A 17,165-nucleotide genomic window follows, 5' to 3' on the forward strand; every position below is an offset into this window, starting at 1 on the left:
AGCCACCCAGGCACACCACCATCACACTAACTTTGTAAGTGGTTAACCTACTATCTTTTCTACATATTTACCAGTACTAGTGAGATTTATACTTTCATGTTTTCTTGTTACTAATTAGTGCCCTTTCTTTTCAGCTTATAGAACTCCCTGGAACTTTTCTTTTAAGGCCAGTTTAATGGTGATGAATGTCTTTAGCTTCTGCTTCTCTGGAAAACTCTTGATTTCTCCTCCAATTCTGCATGATAACCTTGCCAGATAGAGTATTCTTGGTTGGAAGTTTTTTCCTCTCAGAATTTTGAATATATCATGCCTCTCTCTTCTGGCCTGCAAACTTTCTGCTTAAAAATCTGCTGAGATTCTGGGGTGCCTGGGTGGCTCAGTCAGTTAAGAGTCTGACTTCAGCTCAGGTCATGATCTCACAGTCTGTGAGTTCGAGCCCCGCATCGGGCTCTGGGCTGACAGCTCAGAGCCTGGAGCCTGCTTCCGATTCATTGTCTCCCTCTCTCTCTGCCCCTCCCCTGCTCATGCTCTGTCACCCTCTCTGTCTCAAAAATAAATTAAAAAAAAAAACATCAAAAAAAAATTAAAAAAAATTTGCTGGGATTCTTATGGGAGTTCCCTTGTATATAATGCATTTTTTTCTCGTTACTTTTACGATTCTGTCTTTATCTTTACTTTTGACATTTTCACTACAATGTGTCTTATTGTGAAAATCTTTTAGTTCATTTTATTTGTAACTCTCTAGGATTCCTGGATCTGAATGTTTATTTCCTTCACCAGGTTAGAGAAGTTTTCTGCCATTATTTCTTAAAATAAGTTTTCTGCCCCTTTCTCTCTTCTGCTAAACCTCTATAATGTGAATGCCATTCCACTTGATATTGTCCCAAGGGGTCTTAAGTTATACTGACTTTTTAAAATTATTTTTTCTATATGCTGTTATATGTGGGTGAGTTCTAGGGCACTGTACTCTAGCCCACGAATTCTTTCTTCTGTTTTGTCTTGTCTGCTACTGAATGTCTCTAGTATGTTTTCAGTTCTGTTTTTGTATCCTTCAACCCTGAAGCCTCCGTTTTGTACTTCCTGATATCTTTTATCTCTTTGTTGAAGTTCTCACAATGTTCATCCATTCTTCTCCCAAGTTTTGTGAACAAATTTATCACGGTTCCTTTAATCTCTTTAACAGGTAATTTACTTAATTCCATTTCATTAAGTTTTTTTTTTTTCTTTCTGAAGTTTTATCCTGCTCTTTCCTTTGGAATGTATTCCTCTATTCCCTCATGTTACATGACTCTTTATGTTTGTTTCTATGTATTAGGAGAAACAGCTACCTCTCTCGGCCTTGAAGGAATAGCCTTGTGTAGGAGATGAAACTTGTCGTTCAACTTTGCCCTAGCTCTTGTTTGTTTCTTGAATCTCTGCAATCGTCTAAGCAGGCTGATTTATTCTTGATAGGTTTCAGTCATTGAGGATGTACCAAGACCTATGAGTGTTCCCAAGGGAGGGGATCTCCGTCAGCTCTGAGTTTTAGGCTGATTTGGATCCAGATGCTCAGGCTGCAGCTTTTAAAAATGCAAATATATACAGTCCTGTGGGGCCACAATCATGAACCCTGGTATCATCCAGACCAGGAGATCCAGAAGTGTCCCCCGGGGTGACCATTACAAAAAGTAGCAACAGTTGAGTATACGAGGTTATTTCTGTTTGGTGGTAGTGAAGTAGAGTGAGGTCAAGAGAAAGGATACAGATAGTGTCCCCCGACCTACCTTCCCTGAGAGCACATCCATAGTTTCTATGTCTGTGACAAACTTGAAACCTGCCCCTCAGGCTGAACCTCCAGGAAAATAGGCTTCTTTTGACAGAAAAACTCCGGTATATTTCAGTCTGCTGTCTATACTGTGCCCTGGGTGTGAAAGCCTGCCCAAAACTATTTCCCTCATCGTTACAGTCCCATGGGACTCAGGAATGCAGGGCTTTCTGGCCACCAAAGTTAGGCAGTCAAGGAGAGTGCCCCACGTGGCCTGTGTGCACCTCCTGACTTCAGCAAGGCAGCTGGAGAGCTCAGGAATTGGGTGGGCACATCTGTTGGCTTTGGCAAGGCAGTGGAAGAGTGCAGGAAACACGTGTTGCCCATGGCTTTGGCAGGGAAGCCAGAGATTTCAAGAACTATGCAAGCCTGCCTGTGGAGAGCGCAAAAGTGGCACTGACCAGCATTTCCATCTGGGAGAGGTTCCCAGCAGATTCCTGCCCCCCTACCTCACTCTTGATGATTAGCAAATGGGTCTCCTTCATCAACAGTCTAGGCATTTTCCAAACTGCTACCATTGTCCTGAGCCTGGGGGCAAGGGAGTCTGTGTGTAAGCCCTTTAAGAGCAGTATCTCAGTTCCCTACAGCACTTTGGGTATCTTCTGGAGGTAAGACCCAATGGTTTGCAAGGCTAGATGTTTTGGGGGCTCATCTCTGCAGCGCAGGTCCCATGAGTTGGGGTGGCTGCTGTGGAACATGAACTCCTTGCTGCTCAGGTAGAAGTTGCTGTTTCGTGAAATCCATGCCGATTATGGGTTGCCCTGCCAGCGGTGAGGTTTCTGGAGAGACAGTGTCTCTGCCTGTCCTATCTGTTTTGATGTGGCACTTTTATCCTTGGTCATGGAGGAACTGCTCAGCTAGTTTTCAGCTGTTTTTCAGGGGGAACTATTTCATATGTAGCTGTATCTTCACTCTGTCCGTGGGAGGAGGTGAGTTCAGGGTCTTCCTATGCTACCATGTTGGACACCCCCTTCCCTGCCTAGTGAAGTCTCTTGTTTTTTTTCTTTTCCCATCATCTACATAAACTTTTCTCAGTATAACTTTTCCATACCTAATACTTAAAAAGCAATTTGTGTCATCTTTGAAATAAGGCATTTTATATTATGTGAAAATTATAGTCCACCAGTATCTTCTTGGCCCCTGGCTCAAAGGATTACAGTTTGCTTTACATTTTGGATAGAACAAAGTTAACAGGTATTAAATATGCTCAGTAAAGCACTAGAACTGTTGTCAAAAATGGATGTGAGGTTTTAAAACATTTTCGGAAGGTCTAAAGCATATATGAGTAGGGCATACATGAAGACATATAAAGGAGAAGTAGCCCTGGGTACGGGGGGATCTGACCTTGGCAGAATTGGGCAACCGGATGAAAGATACCATGATGGGTGGGGCTAAGAGGTGGGTTAAACTTGCGGTACTAAAGTCTGTAGGTGGAAATTCGCCCCTAGCTCGAAACTACCACACAATGAATGGCCTGTCCTTAACATTTACTTACAAGCAAAAATAAATATGAATCAAGATAAATAAGTGTGTGATTCTTAACTAAAGAAATTAAACTTGGTACCTGGGCTGAATCTTGGCAGGTGTTGTGCGTACCTCACCATAAAGCCCACTGCAGTACAGAACTTGAATATCTTTTAGCAAGACAGTCAGTTCTCTTCCTTAGCACACAGAGTAAAAACAGTCGATTTTCTCATTCTTCTTCATAAATATGAATATAAATATATTTATATAATAAATATCATACAAATATATAATAAATAGGTTTATATAAATATATAAAAGACCACTGGCTGCATGAATAAAGTCCACAACCTCAAAAAGAGAAAAGGACATGGAAATAGACAAAATCCTTGAAATACACAACTTATAAAAGACTGAACACACACACACACACACCCACAAAGAAAAAATCTATCCATCCCTGTATCTATTAAAGAAATTGAACCAATCATCAGAAACTTTCCCATACACACACACAAAAGCTTCATCATCAGATGGCTTTACAATTGAATTCTCTGAAACACCTTGGAAATAATACCAATCTTCAACAATTTCTTCCAGAAAAAAAGAGAGACCACTTCTCCAGTAATTTTTATGACAAGCCTAACATTGCTATCCACACTTGAGAAGAATATTATAAAAAAAATACAGACCATTTTCTGTCATGAACAATATAAAAATCCCAAACGACATATTAGAAAATGACTCCAACCATCTGTAAGTAGTACAAGACCTCATGACCAATATGATTTCTTTCAGGGATTCCAGAGTAGTTTCACATTCCAGAACCAATGGCTGTAGTTTGCCGCACTCACACAAAGAAAAAATCATATGCTCAATAGATACAGAAAAATCATCTGAATATATTCAATACCTGTTCATAATAAAAACATGAATTGGGAATAAGGAGATATTCTTTAATTTGATTAAACGAACCTATAAAATGTCCTACAACAAGTACATTATTTAATGCTAAGTTATTGAGAGCTTTCCACCTGACACAGGGAATGAGCCAACGTTTCCCGTAATTGCCACTTCCAGGAAACATTGTATTGGAGGGCCTAGTCTGTGCAAAAAATAAAAAAATAAAAAAATAAAATCCTAAGGATTGAAAATAGGGAAACTACCTCTATTTGATGGCACAACTGTGCACATAAAAAATGCAAAAGATGCTGAAAACTATTAATATTAATAAGTGAATTTAGCAAGGGCAATGAATATGTGCATAATATACAAAAATCTATTATATTTTTATAAACCAACACCAAAGAGAAAATAAAATTCAAAATGAAATTCCATGTATAATAGGATCAAAATGTCAAATATTGGGGACGAAGTCTAATAAAACATGTGCAGGTCTTCTGCACTGAACATGGAAAGATATGATTGGAAAAAAGCATTCAAGAAGACCTAAATAAATGAAGGGATATATCATTTTCACAGATCAGATGACTCCATATTGTAAAAATGTTAACTGATCTACAAATTCAACATAATTCCATCACTATCCTGTCAAGCATCAGTAAAAATTGATAAACTGATTCTAAATGTACTTGGGTATATCAATGAGCCAAAAATAGCAAAGATAATGTGGACTAAAAAGAACAAAATTGGAGGTGTTAGATGATCAGACAGACCCTCAAATCTTAAACAAAACAATTGCATGTATGCAGACCATGAAGTGCATTCAGTTATAAAAAGGAATAGGGGCACCAGTCGGTTAAACGTCCAACACTTGATTTCAGCCCCGGTCATGATCTCACGGTTGGGGAGTTCAAGCTCTGCATTGGGCTCTTTGCTAGCAGTGCAGAGCCTACTTGGGATTCATTCATTCATTCTCTCTCTCTCTCTCTCTCTCTCTCTCTCTCTCTCTTCCCCTCCCTCACTCTCTCTTTCCCTCCCTCCCTCTCTTTCTGCCCCTCCCCTGCTCGTATTCTCTCTCTCAAAATAAATAAATAAACATTAAAAAAATAAAAAGGAGGGGTGCCTGGGTGGCTCAGTTGGTTAAGCTTCCGACTTCACCTGAGGTCATGATCTCATGGTTCATGGGTGTGAGCCCCGCATCGGACTCTGCGCTAGCAGCTCAGAGCCTGGAGCCTGCTTTGGCTTCTTTGTTCCCCTCTTTCTGCCCCTCCCCCGTTCATGCTCTGTCTCTCTCTGTCTCTCAAAAATAAAGAAGTGTTAAAAGAAATTAAAAAAAAAATAAAAAGGAATAAAATTATGATACCTGCTACGACATGAATGAACCTTGAAAACATGCTAAGTGGAATAATTTACACACAAAGGGACAGATAAAGTATCAGTTTACTTTTAAAATCTATCTAGAACAGGCAAATTCATAGAGACAGAAAGTAGATTAGAGATCATTTTGTGTGGGTGGGTAGCTGGTTGTGGGGTTACTGCTTAATGTTTACAGAATTTTTGTTTGGGGCAATGAAAAAGCTTTGGAAATAGATGATGGTAATGGTTGCACAGTGTGAATGTAATAAATGACACTGAATCGCACACGTAAAAATCATGAAAATGACAAATTTATGTTATATGTATTTTCCCACAATTACAAAACATAAAGACACCAAAATCATTGAAATATACTTTTAAAACGGATGTATTGTATGGCATGCGAATTACGTCCCAGTAAAGCTGAAGAAGATTGTTATTGAGCCAGGATGGTATTGGTGGAGGGACAGACACAGTCACAAGGAAAAGAAAAGAGAATGCAGAAGCAGATCCATACAGATGTTCACAGCAGGACGATGGGAAAAGAATTGCCTTTGATAGGTCGATGTTGCTTTGCGTGATAAATTCATACGCGCCACTGATTTTAAAGAATATGTATGCATTAATACGATAAGTATTTAAAAATATTAAAGTTATAAAGTATCCAAGGTAGAGAGCCAAAGACTCGCGAGTTAGGTGACTAAGCAAACCTAAGGAACTGAATGAACAAAGAAACAAATACATGGAACACCTTTGGGAGAAGGGTAGTGTGCACTATTAAGTCTGCACCAGAAGTAAGGATAAGTAATTGTGATTCATAATCTTTGTTGAAGTGGGCCACCTCCAACTTGCTTAAAGACCATCAATATGCACCCGAACGCTGAACTACTTCATCCCTTTTCCAGTCTCGTTCCTTAGAGTGGCTCACGCAAAGTAACAACTCAAAGTAATATTTTGGCGTTTGGTCATGAATATATTGACATCCACCATCACCATTCTTTCCAACTATAATGAATCATATGGCCAAACCAGACGGTCAGGTTGGAAAAACAACAATCCACCTACCGGGCCTCCACCACTCACCGCCCGCCCCCCCACACCCAGCAATAAAACACCCATGAACCAAAACAAATATAAACACTTGCAACATTTAACACATGTGACAGAAGAGATGGTTAATGTCTAACCTTTATCCACTGAAGATTTGTCTGCTTGAGCTTATTTTCAAGTTTATCTTGCTCTTCTGGGCTTATGGGAGCACTGACAAGCACTGTTCCTCCGGTTTCATTTAATTGTTTTAGAATCCCCTGGCGCAGGGGCAACTCTTCCGCCAGTAACTGAAACAGACAAATGCGACAACATTTAAAATGAATTACAGCACAATTCCAACTATCTTGTCTTTGTCTCTACTGATTAGTCTCTCAAAATGAAGCAACTTGACTGAAGGCCAACCAGTACCTCAAATACAAACCACTTTCTAAAGAGTACAGAACTGATGGACCAAAGCACTCACTCCCAAGTAGAGAGGCCTATCCTAGAAAGGACCAGCATATCTTACCCCTCAAAGATTCTTTTCAAGAAAAACAAGGTGTTACATGGCAGGATGAGCTCCAAAATAACACATCGCAATCAGAAATAGAACAATCTGGGTAAATTCATCATCCTCTCAGGTACTAAGCCTCCATGCTATAATTTACTACTGATTAAGAAAATGCATTATCATACCGAGAGATAACTAATACTGAGAACATACTCGGTACAAGACACTGTGTTGACCTCTTCACATATTATAAAAGTTAACTGAGATAATACAATTCTATGAGGTAGACCCTATTATCTTCATCTTATACGGAAGAAGACTGAGACAGAGACCTTAAATCCCAACAAAGAGGTTAAATACCAGCTCCAAGGACACAAAAGCAGCGAGCAACAGAGCTGTGGTTCAAACTTGGGCAATTTCATTCAAGAACCCTTATTTGTAACTCCTCCACATTCCTGAATTTCTTTTATTCATTCAGCATCACATTATAAATGCCCTTTCCCAAGACTTACAAAACTGCCATGGTTTTCTTTATTTATTCGTGCCACCTAGAGCTGCAGTGTCCAAAATAGTATCATTACCTACATGAGGCTATTTGAATTTAAATTAATTAAGTTTCAATAATATTAAAAACTTAGTTCCTCAGTCATACTACCTTTCAAGTACTCAAAAGGCACGCGCAGCTTGTGGTTACTGCAGTGGATAATATAGAGCATTACCATCATTACAGAAAGTTCTGTTGGACACTGCTGATCTAGATTGTCTAAGGAGAAAAGAAAATCAATGCCTATTTATTAATAAGTAAATCCCACTAAACATGTCTCTTAAATGAGTTATCAATTATATTGCTATATATAACACTCAATACATGCAGGAAAGATTGATTTTCAAGAACAAGACTGAGTTCATTTTCCTATGACATCCTCACCTTCAGGTGAACTACAGATCCAAAACTTGTTTTCTTTTTCTTTTTTTTTTTTTTCTGATATCTGATAGATAGTAGGGACTCAGTATCTGTTCACCGAATTTAACATTAATTTTATTTTTATACTTTATCCTCTCTTCAGGTACAAATTTCTTGTTTCACAGAAATAAGTGGTTGACATTGGAGTCTAATTTGCATGTACAAACCAACTGAATCATTGATAAAAGAGCAATTTCATTTCCCTTTGATTGTCTGACCTTGTAAAATGAGAATAACAGCAACCGTTTTGAAAGTTTTATATGAAGATTAAATAAAATAGCAGATGTAAGTACATCTAATACTTAGCACATAATAGAGGATGATTAAATGTTAATTTCCCTTTCCCTTTCACCTTCCCTTCAAGAATTACAGCAAAACAGATCCAAATAAGTTTCTTTCCTGAGACTAAAACCATGGAAGTTAATCGAACTGCACAATCAGCGCATGTCAGTCAGCCAGCTGGGGTAATCAGTACTAAGCAGACATCACAGTAGGAAGGCATGAAAAGCCACTTGAATAAGCTGGATGCCTATTCAACCAGTATAGAATGTGCACCAACACCACGCGCTCCCAACCAGCCCCAGACAAAACAAACATTGTTTCAGGCGAATCGAACACCTCTAATTAGAGGCTGAAATAGTGAGATTGATTTGGCAATTATGATCTTTCCTAAGAAATAGGATTCATTTCTAGAGTCTCTCCAGTTTTTGAAATAATTTGGAGTTGCAGAATTCTCCAATATGTGCAAAGTTAATTTCAAGTTAGTTTGCAAAATACTGCCATATTTTACACACACACACACACACACACACACACACACACACACACAGATTTTTTTTTTTTTTTTAAATATACTCATTGGGAAACACTGGGTTAAAACAAAATAAAGCTTTGAGAAAATTTACGGATGACCTATCAATAACGTAATGGGCAGGAAATCAATGATTAAATATATTAAAAAATAGACTCATATACTCTTTATACAAGTAGTCCTTGGAGGTTTTTAGAAAACAAAATTACCTTGACTTGTTCAAGTTTTTGTTTTAGCTGCTGCTCATTCCCAGGTTCAAGTGGAATATTAGCAACGTTGTCTGCTTCTTCCAACCATAAAACAAATTCATTTACATCCCTTTGAAATTCTGACAAGATATTCTTTTGTTCCTCTAGCCTGGAGAAATAAGAATAAAACTGGTATAAACAAAGTATTTCTCAAACTTTTCTTTCTTTTTTTTTAAAGGAAACTCAGAAACAAACAAACAAACAAACAAAAACCATGGTAACACTTTCAAGGAAAGAAACAAATTAAAAGATGTTAGCAATACACATTTTTAAACGAAATTCATTTACTTTGAACAAAGCCATTTTAATCTCTTAAAAATCTCTAAAATATAAGAGATTAAAACTGGTGAAGAAAAAATTCTAATTTTAAAATTCCCACAATATTATGTCATGAAATTAGTGTTTCTCAACGTCAGCACTACTGACATTTAGGGTTGAATAATTCTTAGTTCTGAGGGGCTGTTCTCTGTACTGTATATTATGTAAAATACACCTTTCTGGTAAATTGCAGGGTTAAAAATAAAAACAAGGGAATAAAAAAAACAACACTAAGTTATTGCATGTTAAAATGTTTTCCAAATTATGATTCACCATCTTTTTTGGAGGAAAGAAGAAAACTGAGTTAAAATATGTTATTCATTTATTGGCCATAAGTTTATCCTTACATGTTGAATAGTAACACCGTTGAACAAAATGGTCTGCACCTCAAATAACTTTTGAGAGATATATCTCCTGTATGTAAGCTTTTAATTGAAGTAAAACATAAATATATATATATGTATATGTATATATACACTTCTATATATACATATATATAGAAGTACACATATGACTGGATAGCTCAAAATAATTTTTAAAAGTATACAAATAACCAGAAAAATAGAATGTCATCAGAAGCCCAGGGGCCCCTCTTGTCCCTTGCAGGCATTTTTTCCAAGTATAACCAGTATCCTGTCAACTTCGATTATGTTGTCTATATTGAACACTGAGTATATGGAATGATATGCTATATCCTCTTTTGTGTCTTGTCTCTTTCACTCAACATAATGTTTACAATAATCAACCATGTGGCATAGAGCTTAATTTGTTTATTCTCCTGGCTGCAGAGTATTGAACTATCTAAATACCTATCTTTGTTGGTGGATAGTTGGAATGTTTCCATTTGGGGGATGTTTAGCTATTGTTTTTGTTTCAATTTAACAAATATTTATTGAGGGCTTACTAACTTCCAGCAAGGCTACTGGGCATTAGGATTAAAGAAAGATATGTTGCATAGCTTGCCCTGATGATCTCAGTCCATGAGAGGAAACAAGAGATTCCCATGGGTCGGAATAAGACACAGCCTATCTTATTTACAGCCTGTGCAAAGACAGGGTGTTGAGAGAACTACTCTTACACTACTTCCCAAACCAGGTCCACTTTTGAATGTATGCTTGTCTCTACTCAGTTTTGCTCTAGGTTGGGAGCTTGTTCAAATTCTGTTCTGGGGCATGTGAGGGGACACTCTCTTCTCTGTCTAATCTCAAAAAAGCAGATCTCATGAAAACCCAAGTCATAATATGGGATCTTACGGACACCCAAGTCATGTCATGTCACTGTCGCAGTCAAAACTCTTCTCTTGCTTCCCAATTTGTTCACAGCAAAGCCAAAGTCCGTACAGTGTTCTATGAGGGTCTAGATCTGTACCGTTCAAAATGGTAGACACCTTCCCTGTGGCTACTGAGCACCTGAAATGAGGTAAGGGGAACTGAGATGTGCTTTAAGTGTAAAATATACACCAGATATCAAAGTGATCGCTGTACCTTCTATTCAACTTTGCTGAGCACCTACAACTGCTGTAAAAAATCAAAGTATTTGAAACATTTTTTTAAAGAAGGGAAAACAGCTCCTTACTTTCTATATCATGTACAGGTTGAAGTAATATTTTTAATACATGGGATTAAATAAGATATATTCATTTCATCTGTCCCTACTTCCTTTTAAAAACATGTAGCAGCTATACAAGTTTAAATTACATAAGCAGCTCAACTCCTTTTTTTAAAAAAAAATATTTATTTATTTTTTGAGAGAGTGAGCAAGCAGGGGAGGGGCAGAGAGAGAGAGAGAGAGAGAGAGAGAGAGAGAGAGGATCTGAAGCAGGTTCTGTGCTGGCAACAGAGAGCCCAATAGGGGGGCTCGAACCCACAAATCATGAGACCATGACCTGAGCCAAAGTCGGACGCTTAACTGACTCAGCCACCTAGGCGCCCCTCACCTTATTTTTCTATTGACCAGCACTGATCTAGGAAATCTGCCTATCCTTAATCTCCTTACTTCTCAGACTTCATTTCCAACTACTCTGTATTTCTCTTATCCTTCTTGAAGCCCTCTAGCTTCCTTGCTGTGCTCCTCAAGTACATTACATGGGTCCCTGCTTCTGACTCTTCGTACTTGCTGTATTTTTCTGCCTTCATTGTCCTTCCCTCAACCATCATCTCCTGCAGGTCTTTCCTGATGACCCTAAAGAAAACGACACCTCTCCTACCAAATTCCTAGTTCTTGAAAGGAACAAACACTATACTTGTGTTATTTTATATGATGTCTATCACATGAAATGAAGCTTCCTGACAGCCAAGATTTTTATTTATTGTTATAATTCTTGCTCCTGGAACAATGGATGGCAGAAAACAGATACCAAATCAGTAACTGTTGCATTAATGAATGAATTCTGCTATCATGCTTTTTCATTTTAAATGTGTTCCTCTTTGAAAAGAATCTTTCCCATTCTTCATAATAGTGATAGGTGATGGGGATTAAAACGTGCACCTGTTGCGATGAGCCCCGGGTGATGTATGGAAGTGTCGAATCACTACATTCTACACCTGAAACTAATAATACACTATATGTTAACTGGAATTTGTTTATTTTATTTGAGAGAGAGAGAGAATATCTTAGGCAGGCTCCCTACTCATTACAGAGCCCCACGTGGGCTCCGTCCCACCATGCTGGGATCATACTCCAGTTGAATTCAAGAGTTGGACGTTTCACTGACTGGGCCACCCAGTTTCCCCTAAGTAACTGGAATTTATTTATAGAAAAAGTTTAAAGAGAAGAATCTTTCCCATTCTTTGTAAGACATTCTGAAACACCATCTACTTTACTTGCCAATGTGTACTAGAGTATGTCACGCAACTGAAGACACCTTCACTTGCAGGTCATATAATATCATCCTAAGGTCTGCCAGGCACAAGCTGGAAAAGGCATGGTACTGATTCAACGATGACCCTTATCATTTAGAAGCTTTTCCGATTAAGACATTGTTCTTTTAGATTTCTGTATATTTTTTGTCATACACATAAAAAGTAAAACATACGTGGGGCGCCTGGGTGGCGCAGTCGGTTAAGCGTCCGACTTCAGCCAGGTCACGATCTCGCGGTCCGTGAGTTCGAGCCCCGCGTCAGGCTCTGGGCTGATGGCTCAGAGCCTGGAGCCTGTTTCCGATTCTGTGTCTCCCTCTCTCTCTCTGCCCCTCCCCCGTTCATGCTCTGTCTCTCTCTGTCCCAAAAATAAATAAACGTTGAAAAAAAAAATTTAAAATAAAAAAAGTAAAACATACGTGAAAAATTAGTGAGGTAGTCCTAAAACTCTGTCGTATTTAGAATTTGCCTCTCCTTTATATCACTTTTCCCTTCAGGATAATTGGCCTCTATCTTTACCTACACCCTGGCATCCTCTGTGGTGGCAAGAGTGTTGCCAACATATCATTTCTTAAGAGGGTTCCACTACTGTTTCCTGGACTTTCTTCGGAACCATATGCGTCCTGGCAAGCAGAGACTGTAAAACCCATCCTGGATTCACTGATTTTAATGGGATAAAATGTGCAGGTTAGAACGGATGAAATTTAATTCATATGCACAGCCTCCCAGCACTTGACATAATGACTTGGGTTCTTTCACTTGCTACCAGGTTGCTGATAGGTCCAGAATTTTTTTAAAAATTCGTAACACAATGACTGTTTACTGCTATCTTTAGTTTATAATTGTGAGTGGATATTATTATCGGCATTACCTGCCTGATGATTGAGCTCATTTTCCATGAACAGAGTCAGTAAGATTTGGCTTTACTTTCCACGGGACTTAATGTTCGATTACGCAAGTTTTTGCCAATAACAAATGTGTTGGCCCCTCTTGTACATGAAAAATAAGGGTGTCTACGTTAAAGCCTTACGCTAACGTTATCTGTTAGCAAAGTATTCAAGATTTATACAGAAAGGGTCAGGAGATGAAGTTGGTGAGGTGAGTAGATGTTGAGTGATGAAGCACCTAGAATGTTTTGTTTCAATTTGTAGGTGCTCAACCACTTAACGGTTTTGAGTAGGGCAAGATTTATTTGATTCAAGGCTCACTGTGATTACACTATGGAGAATGGGTGTGCCTAAGGGTTGTATGACAAGAGACTGATGAATCAAGTATGAGACTATCATAAGAGGTCAGGGATGAAGTCATGAAGGTTCAAATCGTCAAGACGTAATAAGACAAAAGGGTAAGACAGGATACATGTAAAACGGAGAAGGTGCTTCAGCAGGACTTGAAAGGAGACAGACTGGTATGTGTGGCTAGGAATTAGTGAGCAATTACTGCGTGGTAGCCCTGAATCAAGTGCCAAGTCCCCACATTACTACGAGGACATGGTACTCATCTTTTCTCATTTGCAGATGAAAGAAAACTGGGCTTAGTATTTTGCCCAAACTCATACAGCTAGTAAGCGGTCAATCGAGCATTCAGTCCTGGGTCATCTGGGTCCAGAGTCTATGCTCTTCATTTGACCATGACATCTGGTCTCTGAGTACTTCCGCCTTATCTAGCCGAGTGGACAATATTTACTCCAGATGAGAGTGCATTTCATTGCATCAGATATTTAGGGGAAATTACTAGTAGAGAAAATAAGAGACCTGGAGCTCAAAGAGCTGGAAATATAGACTTCAGAATCCCCAGCAACGGGTTGGTGGATAAAACATGGTCAACTAACTTTTGCACTAATAATTTACACTTCACGTTTGGCACCTTCTGAGCCCATTTTTTCCTTCATTTTCAGATTAGAGATTAGCAACTCTCCCTCCTGCTTATTTAAATTGCAAAATTAAAGGAAAACGTCCATTTCACAGCCACTCATTCCTTTCTTGCGGATGGCTAACCTGTGGCTCCTGCTCCTCCTCCGCTTGCCCAGCTGTGATGTGGAAAAGCCAAAGGAGCGCCTAGCGTATTCTGCTGGCCGCTCGAAAAGCTACACGGACTTGGGAAGGAGCTCTTCAGCTCACCAAATACGCAGCTGAAAAACAACATGGTCTTCCCTGCTTGCATTCCACATACTTGTTTTCAGGGATGATCTCCAAGCCCCTCCCTTTGACTTTAGGGAAATGAAAGGGGAGAAGAGACGAAACTGAGCCTTGTGAGAAAAAGCATACTCCCTACAAAGCTATCTCATCCCACGTAAGTTCTCTGGCGTGGACTGGGGCACAGCATGTAGAGGAGGTTGAAATCATCCGTGGTAGTCATAGCGCTGCTGATACTTCTTACTAACCCCTAGGGTGAAAGGGCTCCTGTCAACTGCTGGCAGCTTTAGAATGTGAATAGAACCATTTTTCCACAGACTCTGGACTGAGAAGCAATTCTTAAAAGGAAAAATTCCATTAGAGACATCCTTTATTCATCTACAAGTTCTAAGGTGGTTCAAATACTGGGGTCTAGGTCTCAAGGGTGTTTGTGAGTCTACCTTATTGTTCTTTTTTCTTCTTTTTTCTTTTGCAAATCTTTGTCTCCTTCAGTATCTGGCTCCGTCATAGTGCATAGTGTCCCAAATACTGAGAGCAGCAACCTTACTTCTACCATTTTCCTCCTCATTTTAGTTCTCTAAAACCTTGCTAAAATCAGTTTACATATGTAAAACCTAGACGGATGGGTAAAGCTTTTCTCAGCCCTCACCTAGAAATTGACCCTATCAGGGAGAGAAACAAATCCCAGACTCAACAAACAAACATTGAAGAGGAAGAAAAAGTAATACCCGCACCCCCGATCAAAAGTGCCTTAAACCTTGAAAAAAATTCTAAAAGCAACTATCCCCAACTTCTGCTTCAAACACATCTCAAATTAATTACTTGTGTATTTTTTTTTTCTTTTGAAGAATATCCAGCCAAGGAAATGAGGGAAAATGTGCTTATTCATGATAATTGGGATTTATATATTTAATTGGTGTTAAACTCTATAAACACTGTATACCTATTTTCCAACTTGAATATTCGACTGTATTTCCTTAGGTCATTAATTATTCTTTGAAAAATTGATTTTTAAGATCTGAGCAATAACCCATAAGTAGGTACACCGTATTTCACCATTCTTTCATTAGTAGGCATTTAGTTTGGTTCCACTTTTTCATTATAATAAATAACCCTATAGCAAATACATTTGTTTATGCATTTGGGCTTACAGATCTGCTAATTTGCTTCGAATAAGGAAGAAAAGTTAACAATTAGAATACTAAGGATTTAGATACAGGTTGCTAAATTTCTTCGCCATGCTGGCAATAAGAACTCTCATCCACTTCCACCAACAGTTATAAAATACTTGTCTCAACACATGTCTACTGCTGTAGTGCATGATGATTTATATGCTTGAAAGAAGAAAAATAGTTTGCCACGGATTTTTTTTTATTACTAGAAAAGTTGAAAAACATTTGTGTATTGGTGTGTATTTGTCATTTGCTTCTGCTATCAATGGTCTGCTGTGTCTGTTGCCCATTTTTCCTCAGTGTTTTATTTGGTGAAGCTCTTTTCACATTATCCGCTTTGATAAAAAATAAAAAGTCAGAAAAATACGTACCGAGACGATTTTTCTAGCTTCCTTTTTACCTTGTGAAATTTAATAGTTTTGTTTGTTTCTAAATAAAATGTTGTCATGTTCTTTGTTATCTTTTTCACTGACACTACCGTGAAAATTATGAATATCCTCTAGTTGCTTAAATATTCACCTTTATAGTATTCTAGGACATTATACTTTCATTTCAAAGAGTACAAACTTAATCCATCTTCAACTTATATAGCTAAGTTTCTGACCTTGAAGGGTTTTTCAGAAATTGATATATTTTTCTCCGAGCACAATTTATTTTCTATTGATTTGTGGTGATTGCCTCATTTTGTTTTGTGTTTTATATGTAATGAGGTTCTGTTTACTGATCTACTGGAGATTTTTTGACAGTAATGCGCTACATCAAGCACTTAGCTATTCCAACTTCTGTAATATGAGCATCATTTGATCAAATATCAAAATAAATCTCACCGGGGATTGTGATAGGGATTCCATTAAATCAATAAATTATTTTCTGAAGAATTACTGTCTTTTCAGTACAAATCCGATAAATTTTCTATATTTACAGGGCATTTGGAGTGTATCGGGGACTCATCCATGCGTTATAAATAATTAAGTATGCTTTCTAATTAACTTTCAGCATCAGTTTGAAAGGCAGTGACTTGCATATGATCTTATGGATAGTAACTGTATACTAATCTAGAAAATTCTTCAGGACTTCCAGATAGAATAAATCATCACTGAAAAAGTAAAAGTTTTGGCGAAGCTAGTTGCCCTAATCTCTCTCTTCACACAGTGTGTGTGGAAAACTTTCCTGATGATTTAATTTTTTAAAAAGTATAGCATCTTTTTAAAATATGAAAACATTTGGTAGTCATTTCTTGTATAGGTTTGTTTTTTATCCTTTGAAATACAAAAAAGATGGTGCCCAAATCCCACCAGGACCTTGTTATAATCTGCTTTTTCAAGCGCATGTGTTTTCTGAAATTTCAAAAGCCTCGATTTGAAGTTTTAAAAGCTGCAATTTGAATTTATGTATTCAGATGATTGCAGAAGAGCAAAGGAACGCAGTTAGCATTTCCAGGCTTGTCTCTTGACACAACAGTTTAAACGTGCTTTATATTGGCATTCATCACATGAAGTGTTATTTCTTTGTTTACCTACTCGCTTAATGCTTATGGAAGGATTTATTCAGGCATGTGGTAGTAATAATAATGAATGGGATATTTAACATTA

The 17,165-nt window shown here is 38.1% G+C and overlaps 1 protein-coding gene across 13 annotated transcripts in view; it reads right to left on the minus strand.

The window, feature by feature from the left end:
• The window catches only part of DMD (dystrophin), a 2,022,811-nt gene that overhangs the window by 769,165 nt on the left and 1,236,481 nt on the right, over positions 1-17,165 (minus strand). For all 13 annotated transcript variants that reach the window (XM_047843142.1, XM_047843144.1, XM_047843153.1 and 10 more), the window contains 2 exons: positions 9,052-9,199; positions 6,715-6,864 (listed from right to left, as the gene is read on the minus strand). In XM_047843142.1, coding sequence (XP_047699098.1) covers positions 6,715-6,864; positions 9,052-9,199 — 298 coding nt within the window. The remainder of the gene's footprint in view (positions 1-6,714; positions 6,865-9,051; positions 9,200-17,165) is intronic.

The sequence above is a fragment of the Prionailurus viverrinus genome, chromosome X (assembly GCF_022837055.1).
Source record: "Prionailurus viverrinus isolate Anna chromosome X, UM_Priviv_1.0, whole genome shotgun sequence".
Classification (NCBI taxonomy): domain Eukaryota; kingdom Metazoa; phylum Chordata; class Mammalia; order Carnivora; family Felidae; genus Prionailurus; species Prionailurus viverrinus.